Source organism: Aptenodytes forsteri, unplaced genomic scaffold (assembly GCF_000699145.1).
Source record: "Aptenodytes forsteri isolate BGI_AS27 unplaced genomic scaffold, ASM69914v1 Scaffold212, whole genome shotgun sequence".
Taxonomy (NCBI): Eukaryota; Metazoa; Chordata; class Aves; order Sphenisciformes; family Spheniscidae; genus Aptenodytes; species Aptenodytes forsteri.
In genome coordinates this window covers 1,020,858-1,043,684 of record NW_008795487.1, presented here as the reverse complement: position 1 = coordinate 1,043,684, position 22,827 = coordinate 1,020,858, and the positions used below count along the sequence as shown (strand labels likewise).

The 22,827-nt window shown below is 38.7% G+C and overlaps 1 protein-coding gene across 1 annotated transcript in view; it reads right to left on the bottom strand.

Moving 5' to 3' along the window:
- Positions 1–22,827, bottom strand: part of GABRG3 (gamma-aminobutyric acid type A receptor gamma3 subunit) — a 337,705-nt gene that overhangs the window by 154,801 nt on the left and 160,077 nt on the right. Inside the window, exons 4-5 of the mRNA XM_009281337.1 lie at positions 10,590–10,810; positions 7,996–8,078 (exon numbers count right to left, since the gene is read on the bottom strand). Coding sequence (XP_009279612.1) covers positions 7,996–8,078; positions 10,590–10,810 — 304 coding nt within the window. The remainder of the gene's footprint in view (positions 1–7,995; positions 8,079–10,589; positions 10,811–22,827) is intronic.

Genomic DNA, 22,827 nt, shown 5'->3' with positions numbered 1-22,827 from the left:
GTTGCCTGTAAGAGCAACATCATGCAAGCCATTCCGTCTGCTTTCTTATGTTGAAATAAAAGACCCACAAAGGGGCACTTTTATCTTACTTACAGACAATTCTTTTTTTATAGAATGGATTGCTATGACTCCCTAGCCGAGGGAGTGCAAAGATTTCTATTCCAGAGCATCCCCACATTGTCCTGTGATGCGATTGTTACAGAGTGCTAAAACCAGTCATTCCTCCTTGTGTTAAAAAATATGACGCAAAAGAGTGTGACTGTCTTTTGATGCTCTGTATAGCACAAAGATGAGCTCTATATGTCGGAAGGTACAAACACAGGGCTGCCAGGAGTTTACAAGTTATGGACCAGCCTGTCCATAAAGATCAGATTCATTTGCAAGTCAGTTATCACATACCTAAATAAGCAAATAACAATAATATAAATACATAGTATATCATAGGTGTTATATTACATTTGAGGGAGAAAGTTATTTTCTTCTTGCCTGTAGTGCATTTGTGTTACACTGTCAAATGTTTGTTAAAAAAAGAAAAAGCAAGCTCACATTGGCACATGATAATATGCTTAAAGGGGTTTTGGCTTCAAGTAAACACTGAATATCATGAGATCTGTGATGAAATCATGGGAACTAACAATGATTGTCACATGGCAGAGACTCCAGGGCCTTTTGCCGATACATTCAGCTGTCAGACTTGCAACCAGCCACCTGCCTTGCTTCAGCGTTTTCTCTTATTTTCTCCTGACATCGTAAGCATAACTTAGTCAGCTACATATATTCTTGCCAAAAAAAAATGGCTTGCAGGCAGGGTTTGTCTTTTCAAAAAAAAAATGGCTTGCAGGCAGGTTTTGTCTTTTCTAAAATTGTTTTTGGTACTGATTTTTTTTTTTTTTACATCTTACTAATAGAAAATTCAGAAAAATAAGACTGGTTGCTTTGAGAAGCTAGACTGCACTTGGGATTTTGGAACTTCCAGTCTCCTTGTTTAAATGTAAGTCAGAGGAGGGGGGGGGGTCCTATCCCTGAAATACAGCCGCCTATCCTAACCTTCAGATCCTGGAATAAGACCATTTTTTTGGCTCTGCAGCCAAAACTCTCTAGATTGTCTAGAGAGTTCGCGCCATGATGCGGGCCTCCCATCTTCCTCAGGCAACTGTGCAGGGTAAATGGAGACATCAACGATCCTTGGAAGACCACTGCAAAACTGGGGTGGATGCCAGGTTCCTTGAATAGCCTACCATTAATCCAGACAGGAAGAGTTTGCTGGACCCAAGATATTATGAGTTAAGCATTTTAGGCTTCACTAATTAGCACTTGCTGTAATTTTCCTCCAGAGTATCATTTTTGCTGGAAGTAACGGCAGCTGCTGCCTCTCCAGAGGAGCCTTCAATCTTGTGGAGAAAAATCTGAAGAGCCTCTTTAAAAGGAACGAGACATTTGGTCTGCTACTAGGCCAAAACCTTAGCTCTTTGTGAGGAATAGAAGAACAAGGGATAATACATGAATTAACCACTGCCATCAACTCTCCTTGATCATCAGGGAGGCAACGGACAACCCTCAACCTCAGGGAAGTTTCACTGCTTTTTCTACGAAACAGAGGTCATTTATGTATTGGTGGCTATCAGATCTAATATCAGATTGTTTTAGGTCTATTAGTCTTGTATCACAACATATTGTATAAATTTGGAATCAGTATTGAACCATACAGCTGCAAATGTTTAGAAAGGTGTCTCTGATATACCCTACGCAATGAGACAGAAGACTAACAGAAAGAGTAGTGCCACACTGATACTTACCATATGCACTACTTTGGCATGAATCTACCATAAATTAGGTTTAGAAAGGGTAACCTTACAGTGAATGTACTTATACCATGGATGAATTTGACCAATTTCATAGATATATAGTACATCCTATTGGAGCAATTAGATAAAAATTAGCAGAACTTCCAAGGCAAACTAACTTGTAAAATTCTTATGAGTCTTGGCTTGGCTATAAAATAGTCATAAAAATCTAAAAGACACTTAAGGCAGTGTCTCTTATGTATTGAGAAATGTATTGAGTCACACACAGAAAAGTAGTACTGAATTAGCCAGTAGTGAGTAGTCAAGGTATTAGATAAATATTCGACTCTCTACAAAACAATACATTATTTATGTTCGATAAAAAAGAAACACCTGTAGGAAATTTTAGGGAAACCTAAGGAGAGTTAACAGCTGAGCAATACAGTAGCAGATTACACTCAGAATGGCTATTGGAATGAAGAAACAAAATTATTCACATAAGATTATAACATATTTCAAATTCACTATATCCAGGTGTCATTGTGGGTACCGCAGGAAAAAAATGCCTAGAAACATTAATGCTTACAGGTTAACAAAAGCAAAGAAGATCCCTACAGAATCATGCGCTCCTCATAAATCTTTGGAATGGTCAACTTGTCTTTGAATACTGCCTTGCACACCAGCCAAGGTATTTGAAAAAATGTGTAATGAAAACAGTAAAGTCTAAAAGAGGGCAACAGAAATAAGACGATACAGAAATGTCTGTGTATGAGAGGGATTAGCAGATGAACAGGAGGCGGGATTTATCACAGATATGCTTTACATATTGTATTCATGAATTGTCATATATGACACAAGTCATATGCTAAATACAGGGTTTGGGAGGAAAATTTCAAAGGCCAAATTTTCCATAAATATTTTTTCTTTTCCTCTCTATAAGACCTCTTTATATTGACTATTCTCTGAAAAAGACAGCCTTCTGAAGAGAAGGATGGATGCATCCCAGTACCTTAATTTCTACCTTCCTAGAAGAGGAAAAAGCTACAATACCCAAAATATGCTCATCACAAAACCTGAATCAAGAATTCCATTGATGCCCCATGATCTGGTTCAGCTCATTACAGAGAGCACAGATGGGAAGTTCAGATGTGGATTAAAGCTTTTTCTGCACATTGCAATGCCTTCCCAGCATCTTTAATGAAACTCCTCTTGAGATATGAACATTAAGCTCTGTTCCTTCTGGCCTGTTCTTCATCAGGAGTAAAATTCTGCCCTCAGACTTTATTAATGATTCTGCTGATGATACATGAGATGAAACAAAGCACAGCTCATTCCACAAAACCAGCATTTACTTTTCTAGGCTAGGAGAAACATATTAAAATTGGCGATGACAGCTAGTTCTGTTAGAAAAGTAATGATATGAGGCTCAAAGTACTGATTGCGTATCCATAAGAGGTTTCATGTTCAAAGGGGTAACATTTGATTGAACTGAGTTTATATTTAGAAAGACGGGATCTGTTTCTTTCAAGCCCTATGTTAGATTTGGATTATTTTTTTTTAAATGCATTTCACATTTCCTTCCTTTTTTTCTGCAACACCTTGCATGCTTTTGTACATCATGTAAAAAAAAAAAAAAACTTTTAGAAGGCTAAAAATACATGTTTTAAGACCTGGCTGAGCAAACTGGACAATCAATGGCTGGAAATTTTGCTTTCCCCTATTTTCAACTGAACTGAAAACACTTGAATTGCTCATGGACCTTTGTGTGTACATTTTAGTGTTTGCAGTAGGAATGGCATTCCGAGCATGCCCACCTTTTCCTGCCTTGCAGCAATCCTCCAATAATGGGCAACTTGGGCACTGTAAACCTTCTCACTAAGGAAAAGATAAGTAACTGGCTACAAAAAATATCAAAATTTCTATTGCCTAAATCAAAGGTGCTTTTTAAAATGAACAACAGTGCCTGCAGTTTGATCAGAACAGCAGCAAGAAAAATGAAGCAATGAAAACCCATTAATCAATTCAGTCATTATTTTTATTCTGGCATCTTGCACTGCAGCTCATTATTACTGCATCTGGTAGAGCCTGAAGCATGGCCTTACAGATTGGTTCAGACTTCAGGTATGCAGCTAGCATAGATTCCCACCATAAAGCTCCTTGTACATAATTAATAAGTTAGTTGACCAGATGCTCTAAACAAGGTGTAATGGGTTTGTCAGCTTCATTTTGGTATGGCTGTCATATGCGATCACCTGAAGGAGTGTCATGAATTTAAATTAATCTTGAGCACATGGTTGGGGAGAGGAGGTGAAGGTTTGTTTCTGGGCTGAAAAATGAACACCATGAACAATTAACTGTTGTGCAGGCGTGGGTGCAAACACGTTCACATTATTCTGCAGTGTGCCTAGTCTTTCCAAATTAAGAAAATCGAAAACATTCAACAGTCTCACCAGTGGCTGACAAATCAAAACCAAAACCACGTAGGCAAGCTGGAAACCAGCCACATGGCAAGTCTAATGGAAAAGAGTTCCTTCAAGTAGCTTAGCCACACAGCCACTTTTGCCTACTCTTTAATGTGAAATACTCTCACTCCCTCAGAATAAAAAAAATAGCGGCCATTAGTACAGAGTGATCTCGTTATGCTTCATAGCTACCGATGCATTTTTCTTCCAATGATTTCTCCAAACACTTCTGAATCCTTATAAAACTTTAAAACCCACAGTATCCTATGGTCGGAGTTCCACAGTTAATTGCACTTAACTTCTCACTTCCAGCCTGCATTTTGCTGCCCGTGTCTTATTTGTTTATTCTTAGTGCTGACATCGTCCTTCAGACAGAATACCTCTTCTTCCTTACTGATGTTTATGTGAATCCTAACTACCTCAATAAACCAAATTTTATGGCAGAATCCTGAAATTAAGTTATTTCCACAATGCTCAAATCAGTGCTGAATAGAATCAGCCATGTCAGTTTAACATGCTACTTGAGTACCAAAAGTAGCACAGCAGCCTCCCGTGGCTCAGGAGGATAAATTAACCCAAATGAAGAACGACACTGACAGAATATTTTTATGTAGTAGTATATAGTACTTTAAAACCATTTGAAGAAAATGCGATCATACAGAGCAAAATCTAGCAAAGATTGCTACACTGGGATCAAGTCACAACATTGATTCTTTCTTCACATTCACAGGGAAACATACATTAGTACCATGCCTTGGCATTGATGCCAGTGTTGTAGCATCTCTGTATTAAGGAATCCTGCTTGCCAAATGTGGTTGATCAAAACAATCTGGTACACGGAGTGGGAAAGAGCTGTCGCATCACATAGCAGCTCTGCATTATGCCATTGGGCTCAACTTTTCACATAAGCAGTGTGCTAAGCGCACATCTACGTAAGGACTGCAACAACAGGCACACACCTACCACGTGCCCTAATATGCCAGATGATTCACCTCATCATGTCACCTGAAGCACATACAAAACATGCACAGAGAGTAAAGAGGTTTCAAATTATTTCAATACTTTCTAATTCCTGTAAGCAAAGAGACTAGAGAGCTCCAGGAACTGTTCTTGAACAAAATTTTCAACAGGAAGGGGTAGGTAGATTTAGTAACCACTGTTTGCACACTGAGATATGTCTTTTGTTTATAAGCTGTTTTCTCCTTATTCATCCTGGCAACTGGACCAAGTAGAGCTCAGTATTCCCACCTAAGGAATAGCAACTGTCCCCAGAGCGAGAACAGCGTTAGGGTGTGAATTAGGTGGCATGAGAGGAAAATACTCTAGAAACGATTTGAGATTAGTTTCACATTTCTGAAATATCAAGGGACATTTATATAAAAGGTAAGAAATTTCAAATATTAACCTTGTTCGTGTGTGTGTAGAGATGCAGGGAATATTGTCCAAAATTCGTGCTTTTTTGTGCTTGCCTACCGTGGAAACTGCGAAGATTTGTCTGTGTGCTGGGGAACAAACGAAAGGGATGCAGAGGGAAGCGGTGCTGTGCTGTGAATTCTACAACCATTTTTATTTTATTCAAAGACATACATCTTGGAATCCGTAATCAGTGTGTCCCCTCAGAAACTTGTCGTAGCAGACAGTAATAAATCATTCAGGCATTCAGTCAGTCATTCACTTCATAAGTCCCACTGAGTGCCATGTATCTTGGGATTGCTATGAATGTAAGCAACACTGAAAATACAACCGAGTTATGAAATAAACAAGTCACATAGGAGATGTCCTAGTACTATGATAATAGTAGTGCTAAAAGTGTTCAAGGAAAAGAACATAATTGAGTATGAACCTAAAGAAATAAACTCTTGTTATCAACATGACCAAAACTGTTGACAAAACTATAAAACATTATTTTAATATTCCTCCGTGGGTTTTTCCAAGAAAAGAAACTTCCAATCAAGAAACTATAAAGAACGCACATAGAAACTATGACACATTCAGCTTCTGCTTGATCCTATGTAACCTCCATCTCCATAGAGGGTAGTACATGTATGATGGTAATGCATGTATGTTTTCAAGGACAGAAGGGCTCCAAGCTAATAGATCTAAATTAGGAGGAACCTCTGCAAATCAAGATGTATTTGAAACTTTGCCATGGAGTGGAGCCTTCTGAAGTTCACACTGATATCCTCTCTCTTTAAATAAAAGAAACCCCGAGCATAAATTACTTGCATTCAGCAACTGTCTAGCTATTAGGGAATGTAAGGTTTGAAGCGACTTCCCTGTCTATTACAGTTCCCCTTCTTTGGATATTGCTAGCACAGGACCTATTAAATTTTTGTGGTAGGTTTAATTGGTATCTCTGGACTGGGATTTAATTTTTAACATCACACACTCCTTTCCCAGTACCTCAACAAATCAACAGCAGATTGCCACAAGGTAAGAGTAGCGTTATGCAGTGACTAAAGATAGCTGAGGTGCTTATAGTTCAGTGGCAAGTGTTCATTAGCAGTAAAGCTCATTCAGGAGGTATATGCCTCCTGTTCAGTTGAGTATGCATATATTCCACACATCTGAATTAAACACACCACTGTGTATTTTTGCCCAGGCTCACTTATGTACATAGATCATAAAAAACAGCAATGCAGCGATAAAGTTTTGGGGGAAAGGGAGATGTTTACACTGGCAGATTTTTTTAAAACACTTTCCTGGGGAAAAAGAAGAATACACCCTGGATCAGCTGAAATTAAAATCCAGTTTCTGACTGAGGATCACTGTTTGTATAGTATTCATAAATGGAAATGAATACCCTACTATCACAACAGCATATCTATTATGAAGACATTAAATCGTATTGTTCTTCTATCGTTTTTTAAGAGGTGATGGAGAAAATGCTATTTTCTACATAGAAAGACAAAACAATACATATCCCATTGACTTTTGGAGAGCACAGATCCTGAGTCTTGGAGTTTAACAAAAGAAAAATCTTTAGTGGAGCCCTTTAAAAAATGTTTGCAAAACGTTTGCATTGTGTGACTTTGGATTACAAAACTGTGCAGGTGTACCCATGAGCAGACAGCTCTCAAGCTTTTTCAAATGAATCAGCATGAAGATAACATTTCCTCACAGTAATATTGGACCTCAAGGTTAACTCACCTGACTTTTGTTTTCCATCCATTTCACCAATGTATTTGTTTTGCCTATTAGGTAGGTTTTAAATATATCAACAACACTACATACAATATGACATTGGGACTACTGGACAAGCTGAGCTATAAAAGGAAAATGAGATTTACAGTAGTTACACCATTTACTTTTATTATGGAACAGAGAGGCATTACCATGCTACTTGCTATAAACTCAGATGTTCAGAGATGGCTGGGCTTGTCCCCAAGCTGTGCACCTCTACAAGAAAACTGCAATTTCTATTCTCATTTGCATGTCACATGATTGCATAGATTAACATAGCACAGACTGGCATGAATATCTGCTCCTGCTGAAAGTGTGACTATAGTATCAACTAAAAAGGCTGGTTCTGGCAAAAATATCAGAGTAAATCTACAGAAAACTTCATGGCATAAGTCCATCGACCAGGAGTGCTAGAGAGGAAAACAAAAATCCCCTGAATATTTAAGCAAACCTGAACTTCCTATACCTGTTGTGGAATGGTTGAACAAGCTGACAGAAATCAGAACTGAACTCGTACCTCTGCATACTAGTCATGTACAGCAATAAGGCATCAAAGCAATACTTACAGCTAGAGAATATCAGTGGACATGAGTGTTCGTCCATTGGGAAATTGTGCAGCTGCAGCTGGCACTCAGCATTGATGGTAAGCCTATGGAGAAACCAAGCGTCTGTTACTACCCATCAGCACAATGGACAGTCAGAGGAGGAGGCAGGGTAACCGTAGGTATCATGCAAGAGGGCTTTGACATCCATAAGTAAGGCCTGAAAGGAAAGGACTATATTTGCAGATTGTTCATTGGCTATTTAGGCCTGATCCAAACCAATAATAGTTATCTAAAAACACAAATAATTTCAGCCACATCATTAAGAGTTTCTTGATCCCAAGAAATCCGCACATATGTTTTTCTCTAGACAATTCATCATTGAAGGACATGGGATGGAAAAAAATATTCTTCACAAAAATAACAGGAAATATGGCTGATGTGGTGGTAGGTAATTCCACAAAATTAAAACTTCATAAAGAATCTTATAAGGCACATTCTCTGCATTTACTTATAGTGTGAACTTAACATTCTTTCAGCTATTTTGGGCTGTCTCTCTAAAACTTAATGAATCTCTGTATGCCATCCCAAGTTGTACAGATGTAACAAACAGATCAGCAGGAACGTCTTCAGCCCTACTTGAAAGCTTGTTTTACGTGATATCCCTAACACAAAGGACACTATGAATGGAGCTGATTTTAAAATGACTATTAAAACCAGATAATCTTCAGTCTGATAGCTTACAAAGTAAATGTATTTACCCAGGTAGATTGCATTAAGTGCTAGTTTATTATACAGTCTTTTTCAGGAAACAGACACATTAATTGCATGCCTGAACTTATGCAGCAAGTGTGGAGCATGAGGTTTCTTTGTTGGCTTCTGTTTTTTCTTTTGTTTCTTAAACTAATTCAAAAGCTAACAAACTGGATGGGGAAAGGTTTGTGTCTCAGATTTAGGATGGCACAGAGAAAACATCTGTCTTGGAGAAGGTCACCTGTGAGGAACTTAACAGTGTTTTTGCACTGACACTAGAAGAGGATTTGCAGTGTTACAGCAGGAGTGCATTCACACCCAAAAGCGGGCAGGGAAGAGGATGGAAAGGCATGGAGCATGACTGAACCTCATACACTTTCTCCTGAATACAGAACACTCATCAACACCTGACAGTACCAGGTTATACAGTAGTTACCGCTTCCATGCCACACCAATTCTGTGTGCTCACTTAGGCCAGATAAATTGTTTTTGAATTACACAATGTTATCAATGAACAATAATCATTCTAACAGCTTCTCCTGTGTAAAAAGGAAGCTGACCTAAGTGGGCAAAAAGGACTCAAAACATCTTTCACAAACTAAAAATGATCGTTCAAACAATCAAGTATTACCCCTTTTTTAGCTGTTTTAGACAAATTTTGCAGTCCATTCAGCAAATAGTTTCTTTAGTGATAGGTATGAAAGTCTAACTGCTATTAGGTAGATACTTAACTTGCCCTGAAATACCGAAACAGGACTTAATAGAAAAAACAAACAAAAAAACCCAACAACCCAACCAAGAGGGTATTGGAGTTGACATCCTAATCATCAAAGCCTTTAGCTAAAGGCTACTGGAATAAGCAAGAGCTCTGTCACAGTGGAGCAAGTTCCCAAGGGTATGAAAGTCTAACTGCTATTAGGTAGATACTTAACTTGCCCTGAAATACCGAAACAGGACTTAATAGAAAAAACAAACAAAAAAACCCAACAACCCAACCAAGAGGGTATTGGAGTTTACATCCTTATCCTCAAAGCCTTTAGCTAAAGGCTACTGGAATAAGCAAGAGCTCTGTCACAGTGGAGCAAGTTCCCAAGAAGGGAAGGGAACTAAAAATGTCAATAGCATTTCCAGCTGTTTAATTCCTTTCTTATTGTTTGCCAAAGACTTGCTATTGGAGCCCAACTGCGATGCAAGTATGATCAGAATATGCTGAACACAATCACTGAAGAAAATGTAGTGTGAAAGGGATGTTTCTGAAAAAGTTTGCCATGTGGAATATGGCTTATGGCAAAACTCTCTTCTGAGCAATTTGTCTCTTCCGTAAGTAAAAACATATTTTGATTTCCTCAGGCTTTTTTAATGCAAATATATACAGTATTTCTAATACCATACAGTTGATGGTATCACAAAGATTAGAAAAACTAAAAGCCTCTCCTCCAGCAATTCACCCTTGTGATGCGATGTGACAGACTATCTTTCAGAGTGACTTATTTGAAGAATCAAGTTTTGGCATTAGCATGAATCTAGAAATACTTTATCCAGCCCTGCATCTAACTGATCAGAAAAGTTTCTGACAGGTTTTATGGGACTACATGATCCTGATTTTATTACAAGCACTAAAAAGCCCAACTTCTACAATTTAGACAGACTTATTTCCAGTTCTCAAGGTTTCTTTTTTAGAAAGACAAGACTTTGTTTTTTAAACTCTGCAGTACTTACGCCTGAATATTTCAGTATTTGTCAAGCACGGTCAGGTAAGCATCAGGAAGAAAACAGCAGAGGAGAACAAAGACACCGCTGATAATTACTGCTACTATGCCAGAGGGGGGAGAAGCTTTCAGCCCTGCACGCCGCTGAGTGCTCACCTGAGGGTGTACAAGATCTTGCCATCGTTCCATATGCGGAGGAGCTGGTTGGGGGTGGTGATCCAGTGAGCCTCTGCCGTCTTCGAGTTACGAAATATCGTGTCCGGGATCCAGATCAAGCCAACCATGTTGCTGTTCAGAGTCAGTATCTTCATGGTGCTGTTGAAGCGAAGACGGCTATCTGTCCACGTCTGGGCAAAAAATATATCAATTTGATATTCCTGCAATGAAAGCATGATACACAAATTGAAATCAGCTCCACACTTTCCACTACTATTTGGTCTTTGATAAGGTCTATCCGGGTGTAGAGCGGCAGGATACATTCAGGCCAATGGAGAATGTTTCCTTTTTTTACTGCCTGAGGAAATATTTTTTTCCCTTTTTTCTCTTTTTTTCTTTTTCTTTTTCCTTTTTTTTTTCCTCTAGCTACTTTAGAAAGCAGGCCAAACATCTCACTTGCCTTGGTCCTGTACTATAACAATTTCTCCTCTAGCACGTTCTTTTCCGTTGTCTCTAAACAGTCACAGCTACAAGATACAATTTGCAGACTTCTTTGATGTAGGGCAGACTGATAAAAGAGGTGTGAAAGATGAACAGGAGCAACACACGTAAGGTGGAGAATGGTAAATTCCCCTGATTATGGCAATGCCTTTGGGGGGGTGATGTAAATTCAATAAATTAATTGTTCATTTTCAGGTCACACTACAGCAGAATTGAAAAAGCATGTTCGTACTTCTTTACAGACACCTCATGCACCCCAAATGCTAAGAGCTGAGCGGTTACTAGCTTACTGCCCTGAATAGGCTAATATCATAATTTACATAAATCTCATCCTTTCTTCCACTCCATGTTCACTGCTGTGTTTCTGTAGGTAAGCAGTCATAGCAGGTATAGCTGCAGAAATTAAAATACACATGGACAGACAAAATGATATAGGTGAACATACAAACACGCTGATTTATGCATTTAATACCCCATGGAAGAAAGTGTGCAAATAACAGTATTTGAATTGTGAATTCCAGCCACCAGAGATGTGACCTGGGAGAGGTCACATTTGCATTTGCTTATGTTCCTCTCCCTCTTTCCAGACTGCTCTACCGGTGAACCCTGTGGAAACAGCCATCTGACCGTGTCATGAAAGACCCTCTCAGTCTCGCAGGGCTGGCTGCATCCATGACAGGGACGGCATTTGCTGCTGTGACACAAAGCGTATGCTCTACAACACAAGCTAATACAGGGGCTGGGGATAATCCAGAGGAAACCATCTCCTTAGGTCCCCTGGTAGATGCACTCCTGGTATATCTGAGCAAAGAATTAAGGCTGTGTGGAAAGTCTGGTGTGCGGCCTTTGACCACTCTGAACTTGCTTTTATTGCATTTTTGTTTGTCTATTCCTGAGTTTTAAAAGGAGAGGTGTAAAAAGAAATGCTATTATGTATATTGTTTTATTTATGGGTAGTTAGAAGAGCTTGTAGTCTGAACTGAGGACAGCATTTTTGCTGAGAGATATCTGGTTCTCCTGAGCTATCACATTTTTGGCAGGTCATCCTTCCAAAGCTGATGTTATAACACCAGGAAACCTAATTCACTGACACTGTAATCTTGGTCCAAAACACACTCTGAGCCTCTCATCTCTAGATGGCAAATGATCATTGTGATAAGTGGTGCTAGCATGTATCCAAATACCAGGTAATAGATCACCTTAGGAATTAAAGCCTAGCCACCAAAGGCATTAAGGACCATTTTTCTTCATAGCCTATCTCACTACCGTTTTTCATTGTATTATTAGCTTTATTTTCTCAGGGAAGCTGACAGATTTGAGTCTGAAGAGACTTTTCTTTCATCTCAATGAGCACAAAGTTGCACATCTCCACACACTTAAAGGATGCAATGTGATGTACACAGAGTACCCTTATTATTCAGAAAAGACCCTTAATTCACCAGGTTTAAGATGGTAGAGTGCTGATCTTGTTTCTTTACACTCAACTTTGTATCATTTTGGTCCTTGAAAGTCCAGTGACAAGAGTTTGGCACATTCAGCTTCTATAGATAAGAATATGCTAGACATGCCTATGGGTTTCTCCAAATGCTGACTGAGTAGAGTTGCTTTTTTTAACTCACATGTGAGAATCAGTATTTATAGAATCAAAGACCGTTTGTATACAGCTGGCTAACAACAGTGCTGTCTTTTTACAGGACAAGTTTTTGCATGATATTCATATTTGTGGTTATTTTATATGAATGCTTTAGTTTGGCTAAATTCAGGAGCAGCCATAATTCCCTTCTAGTATATCGTACATATTTAATGATATTTAGGATTTTAGGATTTCTACCCCGCCAAAGGAAAGGAAGACCTTGAGCTCCATAGTACGGTGTCCTGAGAAGGTACTGCAGCTAGATCTGAGCAAAGTGGGCACCAGGAGCAGTATAGGTGTATCATTGTGGTTTCCATCCAGGTAAACTACTCTGGCTGAGAAACAGATTACATTAGCCTAGAAGCAGGGCCATGCTACCGCCACTGTCCAACTCCCATTTTGCATCTCCTTTACTTATTACTGCAACTAGAACATGCCAGCAATGATCATTATTCAAAATCTCTCTGCAATGGGCCACTGTAACTCCATTCACCTTAATAAAAACTTTTCAACTCAAATTAAATGGCTCACAGATCTTCTGAGTGATTTAGTTCTTTAAAAAATGCATTTTTCTTTTTGTAAACTGAGGTCATAAAAGGCAAACCAACACTTTTAAAAGAAAAGTCAGTCAAAGTTGTTCAAAATTAGTTGCATTGACTTTTTCAACACTTTACCCCTATTTTTTTTAATTTAAAGTGTGTACAATGTTCAGTCAGAATGTACAAACTACAACACAAAATTTTCCCAGTAAAAATAAATGCACATTTCCTTTAAAATCTGAATTGCAATTTCATCCTTTAAATTCTTTCCAGGAATCCTTTTTAGAAGAGGATGTTAGATCAGTACATCCTTTACATTAATCTTTGTAATTGCTTCAGTCTTCAACCAAGACTGAATCTCATACCATAATGGGGTATGATATTCATACATTCACTCTACTAGGAAGGGACAGAGGTCACTTTTGAAACAGGCACTCAGTTCTTCACTTCTAGTGGAGCTAAGCCTGTGCACACTTCAGAAAAATTACCTTTATCTTCACTAACAACAGATACTCGGTTCCCAGTGAAGTCAACAGCTTCCATATACTGCTTTGCACAAAGCTGGGACAGTGATCTCCAACACACAGCATTCAACAAGAAACTGCCAGAAGAAAGGTTTCTGTGTTGGTCTCGTATACAGGTCAATGTAATATAATATAATAACTATAATATAAGAAAGGAATGATTTTCATTTGCTAGCTAATACCTGTCATTTTAGATCTTTATGAAATGTAATGATCGCATTAGAGAGTTCAGGCAAGACATCAGGTTTCAGCAAAATGATGCCTCAGATGAAGCAACATCCTACAACTCTAATAATATTCTTTATGTTCTGTTCTACCACTGTGCCAGAAATGTTAATATCCTTCTGATTCTTTCTTTTCCTTTTTATTTTTTTGCAGTAACCATTGACTACTATAATGAACACAGGAAGAAAAGAAAAAAAAAAAAGCAAAATTTTCAATAAGACTTCTTCCCAGCAGCAGAAAGGTGAAACTATGCTCTCCATGAAATGATGCCAAGGTCATGTACAGTAAAGTGTTCTGTCACTAAGTTTTCTTGCCTTACAGGCACCTAATTTGCCATGCTACCAAAACAGACTCAAGATTTTTCCTACTTATACCACATATTCACACCATGCCTGGATGCATTAACCGAAGCTACACTCCAGAGCAGCCACACTTCTTAAAAGACATTCTCCTTGAGAAGAAGTAAGGGCCAACCCTAAGGGGCAAATCTACATGTTAACATGAAGGGAAATTCTAGGGAAATCTTAATTCCTTTAGTACATCACATATTTTTGAAATAATATTGAATTTCTCTGATGCAAAATTCAGTTATAAACTTGAAGGGATTGATAGGTGAATAATTTATTATCAATTTTAATAGATTTCATTGTTTGACTTTAAAAGTAAATTCATAAAACGTGTTACATGTATAACCTAAATTCCCCACACTTAGAAACTTCATCAAAATGGAATCTGTTTGAGGGTTCCACAATCTGTCCAAAGCTGATTACATAAGGAAAATGTTTTTTTTTTAAATAAATGAAACAATTTTAGGAAATTGAAAGAGCAAAAATGTGAAACTAGACTATGAATGTTTCCAGATTTCATTGTTTGACTTTAAAAGTAAATTCATAAAACGTGTTACATGTATAACCTAAATTCCCCACACTTAGAAACTTCATCAAAATGGAATCTGTTTGAGGGTTCCACAATCTGTCCAAAGCTGATTACATAAGGAAAATGTTTTTTTTTTAAATAAATGAAACAATTTTAGGAAATTGAAAGAGCAAAAATGTGAAACTAGACTATGAGAATGTTTCCAAATCAAAGACACCAGACATACACAAATAGCTGAATCTCTAACTACATAATATCAGGCCTTTTAGGATATTTTAAATTATCAATAATTTTTACTGTTTCTGGAAAGACTAATGCTTTTCAGTAAAATTAAATCAGTTTATTTGTGTTTTGTTTGATCATATGAAAATATAAAACCTTGTTTCTGGCAGCTAATGTGTACGTCTGAGTGAAATGTCTTTGCTTTCTTTTTTTTTATCCCATGATGACTAGCTTATGACCAAAGAATTTGTCAACAGTTCTTTTTTGCAACTTACCCTTAAATGAATGCATTATCTTATACATTTTGTCACGTGAAAAGACAGTTTGCTCTACTTGCAAGACTTATTAAGAAACATTCAGTACAATCTGAAAATAATAAGTAACATTCTGTCACTGAAAAACTATCACCTCCAACAAGGTTATCTTTGAAAATGGGATTTTAAAATTGGTGGTTGACAATGCTCACTTAACTTACAAAGTAACTTCTAAAACCAAGAAAACAGATTATGGTCCTTTTACCTGTATAGTATGCAAGTAATTGTCTCATGGAGGACATTTCTTCCCATTCAAACTTTATAAGCTCTCCTTTAAATCTGAAACTTTTGCTGAGAAAAATGACTGAATGAGATGAGGAGAAGTGACAGATATTTTTTCTAAATCAAATGATGATTTAATTAGACGGTATTTTTCTGTTTTGTGTTTATGTACAGAGCAATAAGCTAGAGACGATTTTTCTTTCTTACTTTCTATTGATTTGTGGACACGGGGACATAAGCCAGAGTTAACAACAGTATTAGCTGCAAATAACTGTGCATAGTCAGGGTTCCAGCTACTTTTAGCATATTTTTTACATTTTCAAATATTCCTAATGTGGTTTCATCAGTGCCTTGAAAATAATCAAGCCAGCAGTGAATTATTTGCCCTTCAACTTTGTAGGAATGATTAATGATTGGAAACACCTTGAAAGGTTTGAGTCACAGAGAAAAATACATGCTTTTCAATCACGCCTTTCATTGTTTTCTCCATCAAAAGAGGAGCTAACATGTTGTTGGCAATACATGAAGCTTTTCTCCTGCCATGATGTACCATTTTAGCTGTGGGTTAATCCTGGAAAATACAATTTAATTGGCTGTCACAGTCAGGTGATCTATTTGAATGACTATGGATAATAGCGTGGTATGCCCTTGTTGCTTCTGCTGCAGCCTTCTCATTTTCTGCATTTTCACAATTCCTCATAACAACAGTAACAACAACAACAACAACATCAAGAGTCTTGTCCTTGGAAAAAATGCAATAATTTCTCGCATGATACTTTCCAGGTTCTTACTATTGCCTACCAGACAATGCACCATCACCTCAAGACTCTATTTTCCTATACTGTAGGAAGCCTTTGGGCAACTATTGCTATATTTTCTGATCAGTTCAGAATTATTCCTCTAACTCTTCCAAAATGTTATTTTTTTTCATTGTAGAACCTATATCTTGTTCGTTGATGGAGTGAGACTGTCTTTGAATAAATCTATTACTGGGATTTGTATGAGGCTGGTACTCGATCAGCTGAAAATACCTGAATAATTAGAGTCCAGTTTAGATTATGATCATTCTGTGCCCTCCGCACCCCTTGTATATCATGCCAACACACCACAAACACCGTTCCCATAAGCTTGAAACTAGTCTAATAAACTGTGTAAGGGACAAAATCTCCTTCAGTTACTAAAAGGCTTGACTTCACCGAAGTGGGCAATTCTATTTCTAATTCTTAAACTGTTCTGGAAATAAGTATTAAACTTCCCTTTCAGTCCAAACTATTCAGTATGAAGTATGCTTAAAAAAATTAATAACACTAGAACCCTTTACATGCAAAAAGCGTCACAGAAATGTTAAGCGTTATGGTTTAAGACTGGGACATGGGACAGAGCTGTTCAGGGAAACAGGAGAGAAATGGGAGGAAAACTTGTGAAGGGTGGGAGTCTCCCTCTTTCAGCCACAGACCACAGGTGAATATGCCCAGAAATGTTCTTTCTTTATGCCCTTGCCATGCTCAGATTAAAAGTACAAAAAGAAGGCTTTAAGATACTGTGTTTTAATAGGAAATGTCCCAAACATTAAAGCAACACCCATGATGTCTGTTTATTTAGTCTGCAATTTGGTGCACTTGAAGAACATTAAGAGAGGGTAATCTTTTCAGAGTTTGAAGTTCATTTTCAATAAAAGAATATTTTTTCCAGCCCAGCTCACCGCTGAAAGGAAAGTTTAATCAACAACTGAATTGCCAAAGGGCTGTCTGATTGATTCAGCCGCCCCTTTAGTTGTGTGACAAAGGAGTGAAAGAAGAAATGCTCCCTGAAATATGGGATGAGTGGTTCCCTCTTCCTGAACCAGAACATTCACACACCTGATGTCAAAACACGAAGAGTAATTCTGGGGAGCACAGGCCACCTTTAGCTTCCCTGGTTCGTCATATCTTGCCCTGGATAAGTGGGCTAGAAGGAGAAGAGAATTGTCCTTTGTTTAGGTGGAGCACCTTCTGAACAGGCTTTTGATCATTTGAAGAGGTACAGGCCGTGCTCATGGCTAGTTTTGATCTTGATGGAAATAAATAGTCCCACAGCAATTGCTGCATGATGTATGCTGTTTGTTCCCCAGATTGCATGGTCTATAGATTATAAAAAGCCAGGAATTATGGTGATTCCAGGAGAGCCCTGGAAGGCTTAAAATGTTACCTTAGCATTACTCCTTGACAGATACTCCTTGTTTTTGCATCACGTGTGCAACTTGCATTCTAGTTTCAAAAATTGGTAAAAATCTCTCAGATATCCTGTGGGAAAGAACTGAGAGTAGTGGAATAGTCTACCATTTTCCAGTGAAGCCATTTTGAATCCTATACACTCTCATTTTGCGGAAATAATGCAGAAAGAAAGAAATTAAGTCTGCTGGAGAAAACCTGGTAAAACGAACGGCGTATTTCATATGCAGTGTATATTCAAAACCCTTGTGGTATCATCAAGACCAATACAAGCCTTCTGTGCGGACAATAATTCTCACATGCGTGTCCTGAAAGTTTGCATTGCTTTCAGCACGGCTTGGGATGAGCGGAGTAGCACCATTAGGGCTGCCTGTAACTTTCCCTGAAGTAGCTCTGCCAGCGTGGAGCTTCATGTTTTCAGAAGCTGCTCAGGAGCCAAATGGGGGGGGATTTACTTCACACTATGTACAACACTGGGTTTTGGGGCCTAAGGGATGGCATATCATGGCTCACCTTCCCATTCTCCACCAGCCTCCTTTGTTTCCACTCTCCGCGCTCCTGCTCCCCCTCCAGCTCCTATCTTTATTCCTAATAGTCTCTGAGAGGTGGAAGAGCTCAGGAAACACTTCCCCACTTTTGAGCTTTTTTCTTTTCTTAATCTGAGTTTATCTTTCCCAGCAGCATTGAGGCTGTACCCTCAAAAGACCCCCAAAATAAATACACGAACCAAAACACAGAATGATTAGGTTTACAGTGGTAGTAAAATATATATCTTTGTAAACTTTCCAAACTGTTTTATGTCTAGAAATACTTTGAATAACTTGCTTTTTTGTGAGAATTTGTTTTGATACTTCCATAAAGTTACAAGCATGATGGTTACATGGAGAAAATACAATGAAAGAAGCAAAGTCAACACTGAGATTGTCACCACGGATATAATGGCTATTCACGTTAACACTGGCAAAATATTTCAGCAAGTAGTCACAATTGTCTCCATAGCTGAAGTAAAAAAAAAAAAAAAAAAAGCTCTTATCACTGCCTCAGCAGGAGTCTCAGAGTAGGAGGATGGAAGCTCGCCTTCTTCACTATAGTGTTGCCCTCTGGCTGCTTTAGGAGATTATTTCACTGATGTCTTGCTATTATAAAGAGTGAAAGACAGCTAACCTCACACTAAGAACAAAACATGCAATTATCATGCAGCATTTCCTTTCCCTGAGAAAACTTTTATCTGTCTCACTGCACCTATTTTGGCTCCTTGGAGGCTAGCTCCAGTCCTGCTGTATTCCAAATAGCTTCTTACATTCAGTTAAAGGAAGGGCTGGAGATGTTTGTCTTGTCCATCCCCAGAGATCCTTTCATGCCTCCTCGCTCTGCACTGATGGATTATCTCTTCTAGTTCAATCAACCATTCCACAATCAGAAACACAGTATGAAATTAGAAAGAATGCAGCTCGGTTTAGAAAACCAGCAGTAGATCTATTCTCTTCCCATCCCTTTTTGTGGAAGACTCTTCATTCTTGCTGAATATTGCTGCTTCCCATTTCTTTTGGGACTCTTCTGTTGGCTTCTGTTTCTCTTAGAGAATTCCCAAAGACATCCTGATTGCTATGATCATGGCACAACTGCACTTCCACAGCCTCTTCTCTTGGTGTGTCAAGAGGGCTAGGGTTCATGTCCTGTTGCAGACAGGGCCTGATGAGATGCTCTGTCTTTGATGAGCCATAACTATATGCTCTTAAACTGGGTCACTTTAGAAAAAGGGATGTCCAAAGCACGCAAGGAAGTCGCAGGGGAAGTAGAGGTGGGCAATACATTGCAGTGGGCAGACTTTTGGTCACTGTTATCTGGTGGGCAGTGTAACTTGAAATGCTAATCAGAATAGTCACTCCTAAGGAGATTGCTGCTGGAATAAACAATGTTGTTGGGATTGACAGAGAAAGTACAATGCCCACTCTGACCTGTAATTTAAGGCTTTACTAAGACTGCAGACAGGTTGGGTTTTATTTGAGAGACACAGAGAGAGAGAGAGAGATTCCAAATGCATAATTCGATGTGGTAAGAAACCAAGGTTGTTAACTTGTGAATTTAGTAAGACAAATGCACAAGGACAAGCTTAACTCCTATGGAAATAGTAAAGAAATAAAAATGAATAATCACTGAACAGACGAAACAAAGAGAAAATTAAAAGTCTGTGGACATAAGTTAATATTAAGTACACTATTAAGGTCTCCTAAGAATACTTGATACCTGAAAAAAATATAAAACAAATTATAAAGATGCTCAATAGTATTCACATATTACAACAAAAGATGTATCAACTTTATAAGCATAGTTCTTGAGGCATTGGCTTATTCAAAACAGAATCTAAACTTCCCTATTCACGAAAATGCACTCTCAGAAACTGCACACAATAAGACTTTATGCACATAATCCCTGTATTAAAGTGTTTGTTTTAATGATGGAGAGAGGGCCTTTTGGCCAAAGAAGTGGAAGAACATTTTGAAACATGTTTTATGCCATTGGCAAGCTAGAAAAGCAGAGGTTACCATGATGTTTTTATTTGTACTGTCACTCAGCACAAGAACAGCTGTAAAGGAATGGGAGGCAGGACAGTGGTGAAAAAACAGACACCCGTCTCAGGTTGAAGGATCAGGTACAGTGAGGGTCTCACACAGAATCATGAGTGAGAGGAAAGATGGTAAGGAGCACTTTGTAAGGAGGCAGGTGGCAAAATCAGATGGGTAAAAATCCTGTTCCAACTGCTCCCCTCCAGTGTCATTTTTAGGGTATCTATCTCCTGAGGTTATGTTATATCTTAAGAACCCTCATACCACTCTACTACAGTATCTAAGTGTCCCAGAAAGTTGCTCCCTTACCCTTACAACACTCTGGCTGGAAAAAAACAAAGTTATCACCTTCCTTTTCTTTCTCAGAAGTTGAGATATTGAGGGCATCAGTGTCTTCTCCAGGATTGTGCAGGAAAACTACAGCTCACCAGGGATTTAAACCCCATTCCTTCAAACCGTCTCCCATTTGAAACCATCCTGCCACCCATCAGTGAACATTTTCAAGGGTCAAAATAAATAAATACCTACAATTCTGCATTTGTCGTGCTTTTCCTCAGAAGCAGCACTAACTCGGTGATTGCATCCCCACAGCTGAATAAAGAGAAACTACAAACAGCTTGAACACCTCACACCCAGTCATTCACCTTGCTTCATTGCCAACTGACTTCCTTGCCCTGTTCCTTCCAAGGTAAATCTGCCACAGAGGCAGCTAAAACTAAGAAATGTAGACGTACACCAGTTGGTGCCACTCAGTCTTGGGGACAAGTATTGGTCCCTGGACATCTTTGATTTAGCAGAATAGACATACCCAGGTCACAAAATCTAAATTCATTACAACACAAATAGGATCTAAAAGGAAAGTTTAAAGTGCTGGATGACAGAAATCAAGTAAATAAATGAAGCAACAGTGAGTGAGGGAGTTATATCCTGTATCCACAGGATGTGAATAGGTGTTACTGTCATTAAAGAAAATGATGCACGAAAAAGCCAACTGTGCACAAAGTGGTAGAAAAAGCTCATTTGCAAAAGCCCTCATTTGCATTTGAGGGAAATGCAAATGTTTAACCGCTCTAAAAATGAGAACAAGACTGTTTTGCCACATAGGCACAGAAAGACACTGCAATGAGAGTCTCAGCTGTGCTCAAGCCTTTCTTGCTTTTGGCCTCCAGAGGAGCCAGGGCAGCCCTGCACCCCTCTGCACTGGTGGCTCAGGCAAAACCAGACCCCTCTCTGCTTCTGCATTACTGGAAGCATGCTTTGAGGGGAGGCTGAGACTCCGTATTCGAAATATGTAGCCCCTAAGACTGTGCTGGCTGCCTTCAGCAGGCTAAGCCTAGCCTTCCCACATTTCCAAGCTGAGGACACTCCGGTTCACAGCTTACCTCTTCAGAGGAAAATACAGCAGGCAAATGTCTTCAGGCTTCATCTAGGCTGCATAACACAAGCACAGAGGCATTTCAAAAGGGTAAGTATCTGGAGGCCTATCCTTCACCTCTTGGGCATTTTTTCTTTTATTTTGATCTGGTTTTGTGGGTGGTTCCAAGGTAATCCCTGGGCTCCACTCATCCAGGTCATACTTCCTACCAGGCCTTCTTGTCTTAGGTGGTTTGACACTCAGAATAGCTCTGTCTCCCTTTAAGACCTTACTTTCCAAGCCACAGTTGATCAAATTCCAGCTCCCCCTAGATTTCAGTCCATTCTTTTTTGATATGAGACTAATATTAAATCACCAATTGACATGGGTAATTCTCCATTGTCCCTAGTCTGGAGGAAGAGTCACACCAGATGAAATAGCAGATGGTTGATTGACATTCACTGAGCCATTCAATGATAGCAATTTCAGGAGTCCAGGCTGCTCCTATCAGTTTTGTATGAGCACATTCCTCTTATACTCACAAACTCCATCACTCCCCAGTTGGGGGAATTCAAAAGGAGCCTACCAGAAAGTTTCAATACCTGATATCATTAGAAAAAAAAAGTAACGAAAGAACCTAAACAAGAAGTTGTAAGTTCTCTTTTGCAAAGCTCATTAGGGAAAATGAAATATAGTCATGTAATGATGTGTAAGACAAACTCACCCTAACACAGTTTAAACTCTCTCCCTAACTCAACATCTCTTCTAGCACTGCAGGATTAATAGCTGATACTGGAATATAATTTTTACACTATATTAGAAAGAATAAAAAGTAATTCTGCTACTACTTGTGAACTGGTTATACTGATCAACAGAGATTAAAATGGGTATAGCTGGCGTGGTAAAAATACTTTATCTCCAGTGCAGTTTCACTCTCTAACTAGAAATGAAATAGATAATATATGTATTTGACAACACAGGCAGTCCTGATATGTTGTGCCTAAATCGCCCAGCACAGGTAATCAGAAGTAAGGACAGCCGCATCTCCAAA